This window comes from Phasianus colchicus, chromosome 4 (genome assembly GCF_987193195.1).
Source record: "Phasianus colchicus chromosome 4, bPhaCol1.hap1.1, whole genome shotgun sequence".
Taxonomy (NCBI): domain Eukaryota; kingdom Metazoa; phylum Chordata; class Aves; order Galliformes; family Phasianidae; genus Phasianus; species Phasianus colchicus.
Genome location: NC_143439.1, coordinates 31,312,040 through 31,330,208, shown reverse-complemented (window position 1 = coordinate 31,330,208; position 18,169 = coordinate 31,312,040). Strand labels below are relative to the sequence as shown.

The following is an 18,169-nucleotide window of genomic DNA, read 5'->3' as shown; positions in this document are numbered from 1 at the left end:
TCAGAAGGCAAGCAGCACAAGCAGTACGGCACTCTTGCGCTGTTCCTAGGCCTGTGCATCTTGCAGAATCTAGCTCCCCGTCAGCCCCAGTTCAATGTTGTACTCTGTTGTGCCTGCTAAACTCAGTTTTGAGAATTTAATATCTTGTGCCTGCAAGCAGTGCTGATCACTGATATGAAAATCATTAAGCTAGAACTTTAGTGCAGGCAGCAATACCTTGCGTAGCTTAGCTGTATCCCTTGACTCTGCAGCAAGGGTGAAATAGGAGATACTTCAGTAAAGCAAAAAATCACACCCACAACCACATGACCTGAGTCTTAGGATGGAGTCACTGCATGGCATGTTAAACAGCAATTGCTGGTCATATCTCACATTTTCCTCTAATGTAACTGGGTGAGAAAGGACTCTATGCTTTCTCCTGCCATCAGACCAAAGCAGCACATGACTAACTGACCACTGACATCCTCTTGCAATCATTACACTCAAGAAAGAGGAAATTGCAAAAACAGTTTCAGAATTGGACATGCAAATTTGATGTCAGCAGTATTTCAAGACGTGAAAGATTCCTACAGCTGCCTTATTTATATCCCTGGCTTCTTATTTCAGGTAAGAGAGATAAGTAACAGCAACAAAGATAACCCCATGCAACTATGTGGTACCAGATCTGTAATATGGCATGTTTGGGTGGAGAAAATAAGACCTTTACCACCAGAGTTTATAGAATATTTGGGACAATCCTTTTGCAAATGAATTGTAAAGGATTCTCAAAAGGTGATAGATGAGGCTACCCAGAAAGAAAGGCAGAGTCAGGGAACTGGGAGCTTCATTTAGAATTCAGTCGCATGATTTATAATATGATCTAAGTGCTTGCAGCTTTCAGGGAATTATTACCTTCTCAAAGGGAGCACAAACAATCATATTCAGAAATTTTTACAAAGATTTGGCATAAATCATCTCCTGAAGATTAAGAGTATCTTAACCTCCTACAAATGAAATACTTGCACTCAGTGATGTATGAAAAAGTGTGAAAGGATAGGCAACCTGAGGTGAGAAAAGTACTTGTCAAAAGAAAGCTCACTTAGGACCCCTATGACTTGTTTCTGTTCCTCTCCTCTGCAAGTCCTTGGCTCATGTGATACTTCATTTAGTCCAACAAAGCTGTTGAGCTGCAGACAAAGCTCAACAAAGACTTTCCTCAGAAAGGCAGATTAAATTTTGCCTGGCACCTTAAGAATCCAAGGGAATACATAAGATGGTGTAAAGAACATATTTTTATGAGCCAGGTGAAGACAGCAGTGACATGTCTCTAAAGCATCCTTCAGTTATGACACACAGCTTCATTTCACAGTAATTAACATCATATCTAGGCTAAGAGAATGCACCTAGGATGAAAAAGATGTTTGCTTATAATGCTTGTCAACATGGGTAATGCACTGTAAGAAAGTATAAAATGATATCACACTCTGCACCAGTGTCCTGTTGAGTCTCCTCACAGGAGCTGTCCTTTTCCAGGAGCAAAGAAACCCACATTTCTGGTATATTCTCAAAATCAACTTTTCCTGTCTGAAAAAGAATACAAGATTATACTAGAACCTACAAACACAAATGCATATATTCTTTTCTATCACAAAACTGAAACTTGTGTTTATTTTCTCAGTGCCCTTCAGACTTTGAACTTTGATAAATTTCTGTTAAAAGTTGTTTGAAAATAAATATTTGGATGTCTTTTATGTTGCATTTTTCTATAGGCCCAACAGGGTAAAAAGTTGAGATAGAAGTCAAAGCATGATGTCTACGGGAAACTAGATGACCACTCAGGTCTATGAGCATGAATTTGCTGGAACATTTTAATTATTATTTAATTTATATGAGCTATGGAGTACTACAGCTTTAGTGAATCTTGGGGTGTCCTTGACATGCTTAACATTTTATAGAATTCAGCCAAATACATTAAACTACATTTTATGTTTTAGGGGTTTGGATGGCTCATCACTGGCAAAATAACACAACAGAACAAAATTACGTCGTCTTATAGCTTCGTCTATTGCTGTGCTGTATAGTGGCCCTGCCATGCTGCTGCATGTAGAAATTCCACTGAAGAACAAAGGTATTTTGTTGGCATTTCTCAGTATGTCTCTAGCAAGCAGAGAGATTATAATACTGTGTATAGAGAAAGACTAAATTGAGCAAAATCTATAAATCTTCAACTTTGATCCCCAACTTTGATAAGTTTGATCTTATTGGTCTCCAAGAGATTTTCACTGCTTTAGTGTGCTGTCTTCTTTGTTTTAGAGTGTCTCATATCTCCCCCCTCCTCTTTCAAATCTTTAGAAGGTAGGTAAAATCTCTAGAAGGGAAGGTAAAAAGCATCAAGAACCAAAAATGAAATGGCATATGACATACTATTGTATGCTAAAGTTCACTTGAGAATACAGGGATTTGTAGAAGACTGTGAATGTCTGCAACGCCCAGTCATGGAAAAAAAAAAAAAAAAAAGGAAGCATCCTATAATGAGAGCAAAGATGAACATGAGATAACCCTCTGTTCCTCTCAGCCTGGGTAAGATGACCTCGGAGGTTGATGTCTTTGCCCAAGTTTGGTCACTATTCTTCAAGAAAGCAGAAAGAATCACAGGAATAATTACACATCTATGACCAACATGCAAAGACAGAGTACAATGAGTTATAGTATAGATAAGCAGTAACAGAGGTCTTGATTAAGAAGCTCTAATTAAGAAGAAGGGAGATTCAAAGAAACTGGAAATACTTTACTCCCCACGCACCTCTGGAACAGAAGCTATGTAAAACACTATAAAGCCACAAAGTACCGAACTGAGAGAACCCGCCTCTGTGCTGGAGGCAAGAGCTATCACCGTCACACACTCTCTCCTTCCATGCCACCTGCTGGCTATGCGAAATGCTGCACAGAGATGAGTCAAGCATGCCAAACCGGCACTCGCAATTGATAACAGGAAGAGGCAGGACAGAAACACGCTCAGGTTTATGGTTTCGTCCAGGAGCGTGATGCATGCCCAAAGTATATTAACGGCTAAACCTTCTCATTTTTCTGCTTTGTTGGATAAGGACCCAGTGCAAAAAGATTTTAACAGCTGCCAAGATGACCCTTGTGGCAGCAAAAGGGCTATCTCCCAGTATGTCTTGGGTCTTGACTTGAGATTTTGATCTGGCTTCTACTGAAAACTACAATAGACTAAGCTTTCTGAGCTCTTATTAAGATATTTAAGAGATGACGTTATTCCTTTTCCTGTGCAGTGATAATAAGAGGCATGTCTCTTCCTATTCACTTGACAGTGACAGTGACTGTTTGCTTTTTAATTCTGTGACAGTAAGAAGTTGTGGTGTAAGATCCAGCAATGTGCAGACACTGAAAACTCCTATGCATTATCAGAAATCTGCTCCTTGTCTCTAAGCTCACCTATATCCTGTTCTTTTCCTTCTCAACACAGCTTCGTGAAACTACCACAAGGTTTTTACTCTTGTTGCTGTTAAGGTCATAAAGAGCTCCATGAAAAGTTCCAAAAAGCTCGCCTGTCAAACTTTAATTTTTAAGTTGTCCATGGAACTTCCAGATGCCCCAGTAGTACAGCCAAAGGGTGTAACAGGGCTCCTTAATTTTTATTTCTTCTCTTCTTGTTCATGTTTCCATTTTGTTCTACTATAAAATTGGAATAAGCACTGCACAGAGCAGTTTCTCTCCACTGTCCTTAAAATAGCAACTGTATACCAGGAGATCAGACAGTGAAACGCAGCCAGGCTCATAAGCACTCCCTAAATAGCATCCCACACTGCCACTACCAGAGCCAGAATAGCGGGATAGATGTGCCACAAGTCTGATTTCAGCAGGGCTTTTCTCAAACACTCTGAAGCTAAAGCTGAGATTCCTTGTCACCGCACTAGAGGGCACAGCTTACAATATAAAATTCAGAAAGGTCATTTGTGTAAGCACATATGGGCTAGGGCTCATTAATAACAGGCATGGCTGTATAGTTGTTTATAGAATTGTAATAATAAGTATTTGCCCTACTGCACTGGTTCTGAAATGTGAAGCGGTGGGTAGTTTGAGGCTCCTGTTTTTATCCCACTCAGCTGGCTGGTAATTCTGCAAAGTCACATGCAGCTTTTCAAAATGTTTCAGCAACTGCTACCACACTAACTGAGTAAACAATGGTGCAATGAAGCCTCAATGTTCACAGAGCACATGCTTCTAAATTAAATCATCAGAAATGATTTCATGAACCAAATAAAATCATAAATTAGAAACAGAATTGGTTATGTCCCTGAGAATCTGAGAAACTGTTTCCTTGCCCATTCACTATAATGCTGCTTTGTTTGGTTTCAACAAAAGCTTTAAAAAACACAAAATGCATTTTGGAACACATTGATCTGCCTTGTAAATTCTCCTAGGAGGCAGATAACTCCAGATTCTACAGGATGTGAGCATTTCAGAAATTCTGAGAGAGACAAGGTACCAAAACCCAGGGCAAGTTACTGACTGTGACAACCTGTGTTTGTTTCAGAGCAGGAATCTTCTTCTTTAGCATCCAGGGAGCTCTTGGGCCATGACTCTTCTCACTTCTGTTGAACATTTCTTCTTCTAACTCTTGTTAAATGCTCAGTGATTCAGGGATTTCAGCCTCAGCATTTGCCAAGAGCCTTGTTTTTATGAAGAGATACAAAATAAAAAAATAAACAGCTAAAAAGGAGTTCCAAAACACAAATTCTCTGTTACCTGGACAGGGTATCATTGTTACAATCATGACTGAGTTACCTAAGACTAGTTGTGTCCAACATAAATCCACACAGCATCTGAAGAAAGATCTGCCTTTCCTTTAGCCACTCATTCTTGAGACCGAGAAGAAGGAGACTTGTATGAACATGGAAAATGTTTCGTTTTGGAGGATAATTTTGCCCTTCTCTTGCTTATTAAGAAGCAACCTGCTTTTACTTTGTCACTCTGCTTTTCATCACTTGCATTTCTGCGTCTTCAAAATTAACTGTTCCTTAAGGATTTCTGTAATGGTCACTTGTAAGCTGTGTTAGTTTCATGTCTTCCTTTCAAAGCCACTTTATCAGCTAATTTAAGAAATGCTGGGATTAGCAGCTCCAAACACTACTTCTGTGATGATGGTTGGCAGAAGGATGTAGTTCTATTGAAATGACAAAATAGTGATTTCAGTCTATCCTGTTTCAGTGAGATGCTCAGGAATTTTAAATTGCAGTGCACACTTACTGTCTAACAAACAGCAGTACCCAGGTGCCCTAACTGAGGATCCCAGCTGTGCTAGGTGGTATATAAATACAGAGCTGCCTCTGCTATGAAGGCTAGAAAGAAGGAGTACGTAAGTAAACTATGAAAATACAATCTACTGTGCCTATTTTAAGTACCAAGGCTAAACTGAAGGTAAACAGACCCTTGAAACATCAACAGTTGTAAAGGAGACTGCACCCAAAACCAGATCCACTGAGGAAGTGTCCAGGCAGGTCCCAGCTTCTTAGCTCTTTCCTTTCACTGTATTGTTGGTCAGAAGATCTGAGCAATACATGTTTAACATGTTTGAACTCATTCCACACAACAAAGTAGATGTCTATACTTAAGCACAAGCTCAGCACTTTGTTAGAGCAGGGCTTCAGGGAAGGTTTACTGTGTTTAACAACAAGAAGGGAAGGGAAGGGAAGGGAAGGGAAGGGAAGGGAAGGGAAGGGAAGGGAAGGGAAGGGAAGGGAAGGGAAGGGAAGGGAAGGGAAGGGAAGGGAAGGGAAGGGAAGGGAAGGGAAGGGAAGGGAAGGGAAGAGAAGGGAGAAGAACATTGAACGATGAATTCTGAGTATTCACACAGGCTCCCATATAGCACATAAGCCAGGAAACTTCACTGTGAAGACTGCACACTTGTGCTTCTATAAATCTGAGTGACATTTACTGTCCTGTTAAGCTGAGGTAGCACTGCTCTTAATGACAAAGAAAGATTAAGAAGTTTACACACTGCAAATAGAGTTATTCAGACGTTTGCTGTTCTCTTTTCTGATGATCAAATTTCATCAGTGGGCTTTAGAAATCAACAGCTCTGTTCACATAAAGAGAAAGGATATTAAACAAACAAACAAACAAACAAACAATGGTAAAACTGTCTGGAACTGCCTCTGTAACTCCTTCTCTGGTGTTAAATCATTGGTGCTAACAGCCCAGCCCCTGCTGGACTATAAGCATTTTTACAGTTTGTCACTCTGGGATTACTAATCTGAACTACAAAATCAGAAACTGCATCTACTAGACTTTATGATTAGCTAATGTTAGATTTGCTTGTGTAATCGTTTCATTTTGAATTAAGATTTGACATCATTGCTCCAAGAGGAACAGAACAAGGTAGGAACATAAATTAAATAATTGTCAATTTTTTTCTGTACTAATAGAATTTGAAGCTCTGGTAGTCCAAAAAAGCTTCCTGAGCTTAGTAACGAGGATGATGGAAGAGCAGGACAGTGCTGCGAAATCCAATTGTAGGCATTAGAGCACGATGCATACGTTACAAAATTAGCAGCGAGTTTAACTGAGTTCTTCAAGGACACCAGAGGAAGCCTGGCTTTTCACCACCAGCACGCTCGACTGCACAAAATTCTGCGGTTACTACAGCTCAAGGTTCACCAGTCGCGAACGCTTTCTTTCAAAAACAGATATCATCACGCGTTCTGCCCACAGCGTAAACCTTACAGCTGTTCCTTAGCTCACTACCCTTCTCGCAGTCTCCCGCTCCAGGGGCGGCCCAATGGTGCTGAGGGAAGCCGCGGCCCGCCCCAGGGGCGGCTCCTCTCGGGCCCGGAGCTCGCCTTAAAGCCGCGGTCGGGACGGGGAAGGAAGAAGCCCCACTGCCAGCGTCCGGCCATGGCCCGCGACCGCGGTCCGCCCGTGCTGTGGCAGTCCCCGGCTTCTCCGCGCCTGCCTGCAGCCGCTCTGCCGGCAGAGGCCCGCGGCTGGGGCTGGTTGGGAGCGGGGCTGTGGCCGGCGCTGGTGGTGGGGCTCCTGGCTGCCCTGGTCGCCTGGTTCTGGTACGGCGGCAACGACGGACGGGGAGAGGAGAGCGGCGAGGCGGCCCCGGCGGTCCAGCAGGCGAGGAGAGAGGCGGAAGCTGCAGGTAGCGGGCTGGGGACTGCAGGCTGCCCGTGCCCACCCGCGGGGGGTTTGAGCTAACTGTGTTGCTTAAACTATGCCTGTTTTAATTCTCTGTTCTTAGAGAGCCTTCTGGTGAGTAGTGAGGAAGTACTGCGGCAAGCAAAGGCTGCTGCTCTGTCCAGCCCTCAGAAATCAGGAGATGATTTGACAGAGGCCCCAGGGAGTGAACTTAACCATATTCTGAGCGGTACGGCTTCCTGTAAATCTCCAGAGACGGAGCAACTGCTGCCAAAGCAGTGTGTCACCTCCTCGGAGACTGATGCTGGGTGGCATCTGGCTGATGCACGTGATGGCCAGGGAGGAGACTCAAGACCACAGGTGGGACAGGCAGGTGAGGGATGGTGTGTGATGAACTTGGCAGGAGCCTCTGGTGAAGTTTGTAAGGACAGAAGTGAGGAGCAGCTGTGCCAGCCAGCCGAGAGCCGTGACTTGGACCATGAAGATTGGGAAGTTGTGTCTGAGCACCTGGACTGTGGGGAGGCTGGTCAGAATGGCAGCATGGAAGACTCAGACAGCAAAGAATGGGAACAAGGAGACTGCTCTGATGGGGACTTGAAAGCAAAGAGAGTTGCAGCAGTGCCCCCAATGTTTCAAAACATCCACGTGACTTTCCGTGTGCACTACATCACACACTCTGCTGCTCAGCTGATTGGTGTTACCGGTGACCATGAGTGTCTTGGCCAGTGGCACAGTTACGTTCCCCTCAAGTATGACAAGGATGGCTTCTGGTCTGAGTCTGTTACCTTGCCGGTGGACACCAAAGTAGAGTGGAAATTTATCTTGGTGGAGAACGGGAAGGTCACACGTTGGGAGGAATGCAGTAATAGGACCCTAGTGACCGAACATGAAGATCAAATCGCTCATCAGTGGTGGGGATACCACTGACTGGATTTTGGATGCTGCTTATCTAAACCTGCTTAGATTAATCAGAGTCCCTAAACTTTCTCCCTCTTCAGTAGCATACCTTCGTGACTGCGCCGCTCTGTAAGTCCCATATCAAATCTGATTAAACTGTGTGAGCAGTAGATCTTGGTCGCCCCCCCTTAGGAAGTCACTTGGCAACCTGAGAAACCAACCTTGGCCATCTTCTGAAGATGTGCCAAGTGAGAGATGAAGGCATGAGCAGCATTCTGAGCTGCTGCCTGTCTGTCTCTGATCCTGGACTTGAGTTTGTGCTGCTTTGAGTGGGGCTATGGGATGCATCTTTGTGCTGATGGCTTAGGGCTTTAAAAGCATACTAGGAAGCATGGTTACCTACACTGTAAGATGAACTTAAATGTTTTAACTTATGTAATGTATCAAGTAAGCAATAAACACTTTCAGACTGATGGTCCTTTATAACACAACCTGTGAACTGACTCTCTATAAATTGCATAGAATAGAATTAGCTTCCTTGACTAGAAATATTAGTGCTAAATGACTCCTGAAAAGTAACAGACACTCTTTAGAGTGAGAATGGTTTAAGTACTTTGTTTCTTACTCCCTGCTCTCTAGGAAGCACCCCAGCTCAAACGAAGGCTTGGCAGATGCATTTATTTATTTTCACTTGTATCGTCACAGTGAGATAGAGAGTAAAGGTCAGAAATGACTGTTTGGGCTTAATAAATTACTTTGTCAAAGTGGGAGCAGGCTTTAAAAAAACAAACAGAACTAAAGCTGTTGTAATAATCAGGGGATGGGATTTCTCCTGAAACAGCATATGCTTACATGGCATATGCTGCTTGTGAAAACACTAAATTTTGGCTAACAAATACTTTGAATGCTTGTTTCAAGACTAGTCTTTACTATGTGAAAACTTATGTAGCCTTCTAAGTAATCCAGAGCACACAGAACGCTTCCAGTATCAACTGGTTGCTTCTGTTTTGTAAAAATAAGAGACCTGCCCCACTGGCTGCTTCTCATATTGTTGGTTCCAAATACGATGCTTCTTGCAGCAAGCTCTTCCCAAAAATGAGGAACCTAGTTTGCAAATATCCCTTCACTACAACAAACCTGCTCTGGAGAGCATAGTTTCATTGGAGGTTTGGAACATACAATGAGCTTTGCAATGGGTTTTTGAAGTGTCTCTGCTTATGTTTTCCTGTTTTACATGGTGGAGCAGTCTGAGTAGGTGAACTAGACTGTTTCTGAGAGCTAGTTTGTGTTCTCAGGTAAACCAGGCCCCTCCCAATGGTTATACATATAATGACAGCAACTTGTTCTGTCAGTTAGTTACTTCAGATAACATTATCTTTGCTTGCTGGTTGTCTTGAACAACAACCTGAAGATTCAGGTGAGGAAGTTTGCTTTCCTTTCTCAAGAGACCTTTCCTACCTGAGAATAAGGTAGGAAATAGGGGTGAGAATTGAATTCAAGACTTGCTGCATTTTTTTGTTTACTGCTTGCCTAGGATGAAAAGCACCTGCTTCTGTCTGAGAAGTGTTGTAGGGTCTGGAAGGTGTTTGGGGTCACTAGTGACTGGGCACTAAGGGGGAGGAATGAGCTGACAGTTCAGAAGTTGATTGCTGCTACTGCAGTGATCTTAAATGGGTAGAAGTGCACACGCTGCCTCTGAACTCTCAACAGACAACTAAAATGGGACTTAATTATTTACTACATGAATTTAAAAGGCTTAGGACCTATTTAGCATACCTTAGGTTTAAAAAGTATTAGCATGAGACTCATTTCATCAAAGGGGCTACTACTTTATTGTAACAACTATTTATCCTCTTTAATTATGACTGTGCTTACCACATGCTAGCAGAAAGCTAGGTTCTGTCCACATACACACCAGTGAATAGATAAAACATTTGTGCAGGTTTCAGTAGGTAACATATCAACTGAATACTTCAACTGAATAAGAACTATGCAGAAACTAATTGCCTTGAACCTTTATTACCTGAATTACCTGCATTTTTTGCTCTTACCTAATAAAGAGAATAACATACCCAATATATTGCAGGCTTATCTGAGAAGATTAATGGTGGTGTTAGATTAAGGTATTCACCAGAAAGCCACTTAACGTACACTAGAATAGATTCCTTAATGCAGTAATGAACATGTTACAAACAGGCTACCCCTGAGAAGTCTCTCAAACCGAGGGCAATATTTTAGTTAAACACCATGCACTTTGATCCAACAGATGGCACGTACGGTCCTCATGGTTTCATCATCTTGCTCAATGATTGAACTGGGTTCTACAGAGATGTGCAATGTGTTTTTACTGTAAAATCTAAATTATGATCCTGTTCACATCACTGCTTGCCCCGCAGGACATATGCTACATAAGTGAAATGCCATTTGTATGGTGGAAAAAAGGAAATTTGGACTTCTGCATTGTTGCACACAGCAGTTGATTATTAACTTTTCAGAGAGGCAATTCCTCTTTACTGAACAATCTATTCATTCAAATCTGAAAATGTGTCTTGGTTATGGCTAGGATAATTTTCTTCCTATTAGCTTGTATGGTGCTGTGTTTTGGATTTAGGATGAGAACAATGTTGATAACACACTGACATTTTGGTTGCTGAGCTGTGCTTGCATGACGTCAGTCAAGGACTTTTCAGCTTCTCATACCACCATGCCAGTAAGGAGCTAGAAAGGAACAGAACCAGGACAACTGACTCACACTAGCAATGGGATAGTTGTTACTTTTTCCTTTCTTTTCTCTTTTTTCCTAAAGTGTCCCTATCTCAACCCGTGAGCTCTTGCACTTTCTGTTTTTCTTCCTCAGCCCACTGCAGGATGCATGTGGAGGGGATGTGAACAAATGTCTGCACTGTTTAGCTGTCTGCCTGGTTGAACCACAACAACACAGATTTGAACAAAGACAATGCTGCATGAAAATTGTTATGCTAAAATGGCTCAGTACCTGTATAACAGTGTCCCAGGAGCTCAAAATTTCTAAAAACAAATAATAAACTGCCTCATTCACAGCTTGGCAAAGAAACTGCAACCAAAGTCCTACAGCTTACAATGACCAGCTGAGGCTGTTGAAAACAAACTATTAGACAATGTGATTACTTTTAAGTGAAATACAATCCAGTCTTATTTGTGAAGTAGTTTGGTGTACAAATGCTAAATGGTATCCCTGGAGGGTAAACTGAGCAGACAGCAGTGGGTTGGATGAGGACAGGGCTTTTACTGAACATTAACAAGTTTTAAATCTTGTACAGAAACTTGCATTACATCTTGTCTGCTTCCTATTTATTTTGCAGTTGCCTTTGCAAAAACCATACCCAACCCACATTTTCTTTGGGAGTTAAACTTACCGTGTGGAGACTCTTTACATGATCCATTCAAATATAGTAGGCTGGTGTTAGATTTTATCTGTAGTATGTTGGTTGCCATCTGTGTTGTCCTGCTGTGGTCAGCATTTGTCTTACTCTCCTGCTGTCATCCACCTGTACAACATGGAATAACAAGGTGCTATTTGTGTGGTAAAATCCAGGATGTATATATTGGACCTTTGTGTTTGTGGCTCCTTATCTCCCCCTAGGCCTTCCCAGTCCCTCTGCTGGAAGCCCAGACCTGTTCCCAACTCCGTCAGATTCCAGCATGAGGATGTTAAGCTTTTTGCTTGGCAGATCTCCCTTCTCTGGCAATTTGTACCTTTCCACCTGCTCCCTTCTATTCTCACAAGACTGCAGCCATTTGAAACTCCTTTTGGACCAGCTCCCTGAACTCAACTAAGAATGCACTCTTCATTGACCTTACAACTTGCTGGTCTCAGTCTCTACACCTCATCTTTTCTTAGTAAAACTTTGTAGGTCTGTCAAATATGTGCACGAACTCTGATACAGAAGTCATCTAAAATAAATGATCTTTTCAATGCAACCCATTCCTAGGAAATTGAGGGTGCCTTTATTAATGTTTTGACTAAAGCAATGCTATTGGAAGAAAAAATAAAGCCAGTAGGAAAAAAGTGACTGAGAAATACCAAGAATTACTTGAATTCAATCAAAATACTGTTGACAATGACTAAAGACAGCTTCAGAACAACTCACTGGTCTCTTCTTCCTTCACAAAGAGACCTTAAATTCAAACTCAGAGGTTTGATATTCTATGTATAGTTGCACAGCTTTAGAGGCAACAAAACCTAGATTGTATCTGGATGGGCTTGTGCTAATGAAGCTACTTTTGCAGGACTACTGATGTCACGGTTTGGACAAAATCACCAGATTGACTGTGAACCCTTTGAATTCAAGCACGGTATTCTATGCTGCCACAAACCTAAGGCAATCACTGCTTTTCAAAAAATAGACTGAAGAAAAATGCTAAAGCTAGGAAACTTGCATCAGTGCCATCTCCTGCTGACCTAGGTACACTGTTCAGCCCCTCTTCTCTGTTTGCACACCAATTATTGTAAGGGGACATCCTGCTCTTTCTAGTGTTTATGGGAAGAGGTCCTTTGCTAATAAGGCAGCAGCTTCCACGACTGACATTTCAGAGAACCTTTTGTAGACTCTGAAGGGGAAGCATTATTAATCTGTCTCCATTTGTACTAAAAATCAAAGCAAATACAATAACAGGTAGTGAAAATTACACCAAAATTATCATTTTGTGAGTCATCATGCTTGAAGGAATCATGGTATAGGATGAAATCCATGCAGTCTTGCAATTATAGGCACGTTGTTCAAAACACTGTGTTTACTACAAAGTTAACAGGAGCCATGGCTGAGTTTCCTGCTTAAATTGGGAATACTTGGTAGCTTTGGGACATCCAGATTAACTGGAATTTATGGAACTAGTAATATTAATTATAGAGGTGAAGGGGAAAGGATTTATTTTAGAATGCCAAATAAATGCCCAACAAACCAGTTCAAAACTAACTTTGAGAACCTGAAATAGTGTGCAAGATCCAGAATACATGGAAGAAAACTCCTACTTGAACATGAATCAGTTGGCAGTGCCCGGTGACCAGTGTCACCCACAGCACATGGCTACTGGCAGTGTATGCCAGTGGAAATGTCTGTATTTAAATGTATATTTACTCTTCTGTACTTCCCGCTCATTTAAAAGTAACAACTTTAAGGAGCGTCTTCGTAAGAATTGCAAAACTACAAGAACCTTTATTATCCACCTTTAAAAATAAAGTGTATTTTAAACACAACGTACGTGAAAGTAGTCATCAATGTATACAAATCTTCATTTTAATCACTTTAATAGCTTTATTCTCCTTTTCATTTGCTTCTCAATCTTCATGTCCTGAATTTTGATCATTGATGCCAAAGCTTAAAATAGAAGAAAGAACAGATTAGCTAAACACCAGCTTATGTTTAAATGATTGAGACCTCAGAAGCAGACTCCTGAGCTTTCTAATACCCTCCTGCCCTTTACACTCTGTATTTATCAAGATCTTATAAATACTGCTTTGGTTTGCACTTCTTCAGATGCAGGAAAGATGAGTCCAGTTATGGACAGACTCCAACTAATCTGCTTTTTGGAGCCTAAGTGCCAAATGATGGAGTAAAGGCAAAATCTTATTTGTTTTAAAATCTCTCTTACAGGACAATGCCAATACATTTGGCTCAATGCTCATGACAAAAGGATTGCTCATTGTGTACATAAGAGGCTTTTTAAAAACTAATCTCATTACAGATTTGTATATACATTCGTAAAGTAGGATACAGAAAACAGGCTACCTAAGGATGTTAGCACTGGTGAAGAATGAAATTGAGAACCTTTACCTTATACTTCATGGAAATAATTTGAATACATTTACGTAAGTCAGATTCCTGACATATGTGAACTGCGTGATGTAGGAAAACAACCATTTCCCAAATGCACGCAAGGAGACTTGAAAGGGAAAAGGGGGAATGATTGGAATGTGAAGTAAGAAAAAGCACAGAGAAAAGAAACTGCATTTCACCTGGCATTCTGCCATTATAGTCAGGATACATGATGGTTTTACCAGTTCAAAGGGAGCAAGAACAGAACCTGAAAAGTTCTCCATGGTCACTGTGGTCAATTCAGATTTAAAAAAACAAAGTTGAAGAAAGGATATGCTTCTGAGGGCACTGCTGGGAAACAATGTTTTGGAGTCCACTGTTGTCATTACCTTTCAATTTCTGTAAGAGTCATCATCTCTTTTAAAATTTCATATAATTGGACATGACAACACATGATGGCACCCTGACCAGATGCCATGTTTGGAATGTTAAGGACCTTGAAGCTTCTTAGTGTTCAGGGGCTAAGCAACAATGCACCATGTAGTTAATCTAATTACTCTTCAGTGAGTAGAATGATGTACAAGTGGATAATGGTAAAATTAGTACATCTAAAATTACGTCATGTAAGAACGCAGGTAGTGCTTTGGCAGGTAACAAAAACAGTTTTTAAGGAATACAGGTATTTCAAATATAATATGAATATATTTGGTAAACTCTCACGCTCCGACTGTTCACTTGTAAGGTGAACAGTCTTGTAAGGTTATACCTGGTTTTGTAGTCTTTTAATCTTTTTTTTCTGTATGTTTCCTAGTTGTATTGCCACTACTTTCCATGGGCTGAGATACTAGAGAAGAAATGACTTTTTAGCATGGTATCACAGATTTTTTTTTAAAGTCACAATTTATTTAACAATATTATTTAACCATTCCACCTAAAGTTCCAAGAAAATGAAATTTCAGACAGGAAGATTTTCAGTAGAAAAATGAGTGAGAAGACAAGGTTATTAAAAGAACATCATAATTTTTGTCATTTCTGTTCAAGGGAGAATGCAACAGAAGTTCTAGATTGCTGTTAAACGTGCTTGGGGAATTGAGAGAAAGTGCTTTATGTTACATAATATTTATGCTCACTCTTTGCCAGTAGAACTGTAGTGATATATGAAGGAAAGTAATGGTGTCATCTGCATTTTACCAATGGGGAAACTAAGGTATGGAAAAATATAACTTACTGATGGCCAAGAATAAAACCAGAAATTCCAAATCTTTGAAGAATTAGTGCAGAATTCAACTGGCGCAATGCCTGACTGAAAACAAACATCTGCAGACTGATCTGCAGTCTTTGCAGTACTTAATGAACAACAATAGTCTGTTTTTCACAGACTGTGGCTGAGCCCCTTCTCTGGCCAGAACTTAGACCGTTTCACTTTTTGCTATAGTCAATCACTGACCCTCAAATAAAAGTAGGCAAAGCTAAAAGTGCCAGATATGCAGGTAACTGGCTATGTGCATGCATTTATATAGATAGGCAGCTAATCAAATTTAAAACGATAGATGCCATTTATCCTCCTCTTTGAACTGAGTACTGATAGGCAACTGACTAAAAGTCATGGTTCTTACTTGTTAGACCTCTCATGGTCTACATAGGAATAATCTGGAGCTTAGGTTCAATGCCAGTTGTGGAGATATCTACACATTCCATAAAATAAGTGAAATCCAGAACTGAGGCACACCACAGAACAAGATTGTGCTGATATGCAGGTACAGAAATTTACATGAATTCACATGCCACTTTAGCATTTAGACAGCAAAATGCCACAAACGTTTGCAGTCTGCTCACAAACAGGCATTTCTTAGTAGCTACACATGCATTAATAATACAGGCTAGCTAACAAATACGTACTTCATCTTTGCATAGCCAGCCAGCCAGAAGCAGCAAAGGCCAATGAGCAAAAATACTCATACTGTAGTCAGGATGACTCTTCAGCCCAGCTGCTTTAGGTATATCTCTTCAGTTAGAGAGAAGATCCCAGTGTTCCTAAAACACAAAAAGAAGAAGTGACTGCAAAGCTTGCATTTATGTGATAGCAGCACAATGCAAACATGCTAAAGTTCAGTTAAAAATACAACAACAACAAAAAACCCAGCTGAGAAGCAGGAAAAATTAGTCTTTTTTATGTTAGATTTCTGGCTGCGCTAGCTTAGAGCTAGGCATATGGGTCCAAAAGAAGGTCATGACGACTCAGTCGGCTGCAGCACCTCTCCTGTGGAGACAGGCTGAGGGATCTAGGCTTGTTCAGACTGGAGAAGGCTTCGAGGAGACATCATAGCAGCCTTCCACTGGCAGCTTTCCAAAGAAAGCTTATAAGCAGGAGGGAGACTGGCTTTTTATACCATCTGGTAGTGATAGGACAAGGGAGAAAGGTTTTAAACTAAAAGAGAGGAGATACAGGTTAGATGTTAGTAGGAAACACTTTACTCAGAGGGTGGTGAGGTGCTGGCACAGCTGCCCAGAGAAGCTGCAGATGCCCCATCCCTGGAGGTGCTCAAAGCTGGGCTGGATGGGGCCTTGGGCAGCCTGATCCAGTGGACAGCAACCAGCTCATGGTGATGGGGGTTGGAACTGGATGGGCTTTAATGGCTCTTCCAACCCAAGCCATTCTATGGTTCTATGATTCTGTATCTCTCTAACTCTGCTACCTGCAAGTGCTTATGTGCCTACTAAGAGAAACTGTTGTTTTCAGACTTGAAGAAAGAAGAAATAACATTTTTTAAATGGCATTTGGTAACTAAGTATGTGAAAAGTCAGTAGCCTACTTGCTTTTCCTTCTATACCTTTTCATTGGAGTCTTTCTGTAAACTGAAGTAATACAGCAGAGCTGACAGCCTGGCTCACTGACAAGAAATTAATAGTCTACCTGGAAAATGCTCATCATCCTTATATATTTTGTAGTGCAGGAAAAAGTAATGCTTAAGGGCTATAAAGACACATCTGTATTTTCAGCAAACTCCAGGACATTTTTAGATTTGTTATAGAAACCTTATCAGCTGTCAAAAATATTGGTACTAAACACTATGTTGCCTATTATTGAAAATACTGATACTAAGCAACCCTAAATCCTATACATTTACTTGAAGAAAGAAATTTACCAGTTCTAAACTTCCACACTACAGAGCATGTATGTTCCCTTCCCTCTGTATAGCACATTAACTAGTTTCTGTATTTTACTAATAATCCATTCATTACAGGAAAAATATCTACTCAAACACATCAGTGACAGCTTGTGTTTTCAAGAGATAAAAGCTGCGACCGCAGCCTCTGGAGAGCCACCTTCCCTCACAGGCAGTCGGAGGAGGCAGAGGTGCTGGGGCTAGTGGCAAGGTCATCAGGTGGTGTAATTAATAGCGAGTGAACTGGAGATTCTTCTCTCCATCTCTCTGCTGGAGAGACCTTGTAGGGGAAGATATGTAATGAGAAGCTGCTGAGAAGATGGCTGCACCTCCTAGGAGATGGTCAAGCGAAGAGCAGTAGGAACATACCTGAACACACACTCTGTTTACACTGTCTCTATAACAGTTGGAGGGTTGGGTTTCCCTTTACTGCATTCTTAGATCCTTTCCATCAGTAGCCGAGTTAGAAAAAGATGACAGCCTTTTTGCAAAGCAATTGCTTTGGTTAAATTGATTGTCATGCAAAATGGCCAGTATGCTTTCCTCACACAGTAAGTAGTACCTGCATTTTTCTGTTGGCTACTCAGTGTCCACTTCCAACAATGGCTGATGGGAGTATTGTAGCTGATAACAGCCTAATTCTCCTCGTATATTTCTGCTGACTTGGATCTCATTACTTAGGTATAAGAAATAGAAAAGATGCACAGGTCTGCCATTTTCTTCCTTTACATTAACTCATTGCTACACTTTGCATTTCTGGCGGAGAGTCATAGGAAAAAAAGACAAGCTATGCATACAAACATGCAATCAACAGATTATGCAACATATTTTCATGTCTTTGGTAAGAACTGTTTACATAAAGAAAGGTTGAATACAACTATCAAGGGGAAGATTTACTGTGAATCTCCTCTGTTTATTCTCACAGTCTGTTTCCTTACTCTTAACATCCTTCCTGGGACATCTTGAACAGAATTCTGGAGGTTTCCAACAAATTATCTTTGTTTAATTACTTCTTGAGTTTCTATGTAAAAATGATGCTTACAGCTTCTTTGGAAGCCAGGAAAATCCCTGGATGGTTTGCTGGAATGCTGACAGTATGTACTTCATTATTTAAAAGTTTTAAAGGATACACAGCTGTTAGTCTGGAGAAACAGAGGAGATCTAACT

General features: G+C 41.0%; 1 protein-coding gene and 1 long non-coding RNA gene across 3 annotated transcripts in view; one reads left to right on the top strand and one right to left on the bottom strand.

Moving 5' to 3' along the window:
* The window catches only part of LOC149918158 (uncharacterized), a 35,563-nt gene that overhangs the window by 7,239 nt on the left and 10,155 nt on the right, over positions 1-18,169 (bottom strand). Inside the window, exons 2-5 of one of the 2 annotated variants that reach the window (XR_016466028.1) lie at positions 15,735-15,869; positions 13,282-13,397; positions 11,436-11,567; positions 10,673-10,758 (exon numbers count right to left, since the gene is read on the bottom strand). This is a non-coding gene — a long non-coding RNA (uncharacterized LOC149918158). Of the gene's footprint in view, positions 1-10,672; positions 10,759-11,435; positions 11,568-13,281; positions 13,398-15,734; positions 15,870-18,169 lie in introns of those variants that run through there. The other variant, XR_016466027.1, reaches the window with a different exon arrangement.
* Positions 6,867-8,531, top strand: STBD1 (starch binding domain 1). The gene is made up of 2 exons (XM_031596768.2): positions 6,867-7,147; positions 7,247-8,531. The coding sequence occupies exons 1-2, from the start codon at positions 6,898-6,900 to the stop codon at positions 8,068-8,070; spliced, it is 1,074 nt and encodes a 357-aa protein (XP_031452628.1). The 5' UTR covers positions 6,867-6,897; the 3' UTR covers positions 8,071-8,531.

Bases quoted from the DNA above. Each gene is read 5' to 3' on its own strand.
- STBD1 (XM_031596768.2), top strand. From the start codon at position 6,898: ATGGCCCGCGACCGCGGTCCGCCCGTGCTGTGGCAGTCCCCGGCTTCT. The intron at 7,148-7,246 runs GTAGCGGGCTGG...CTCTGTTCTTAG, and splicing joins GAGAGAGGCGGAAGCTGCAG to AGAGCCTTCTGGTGAGTAGT.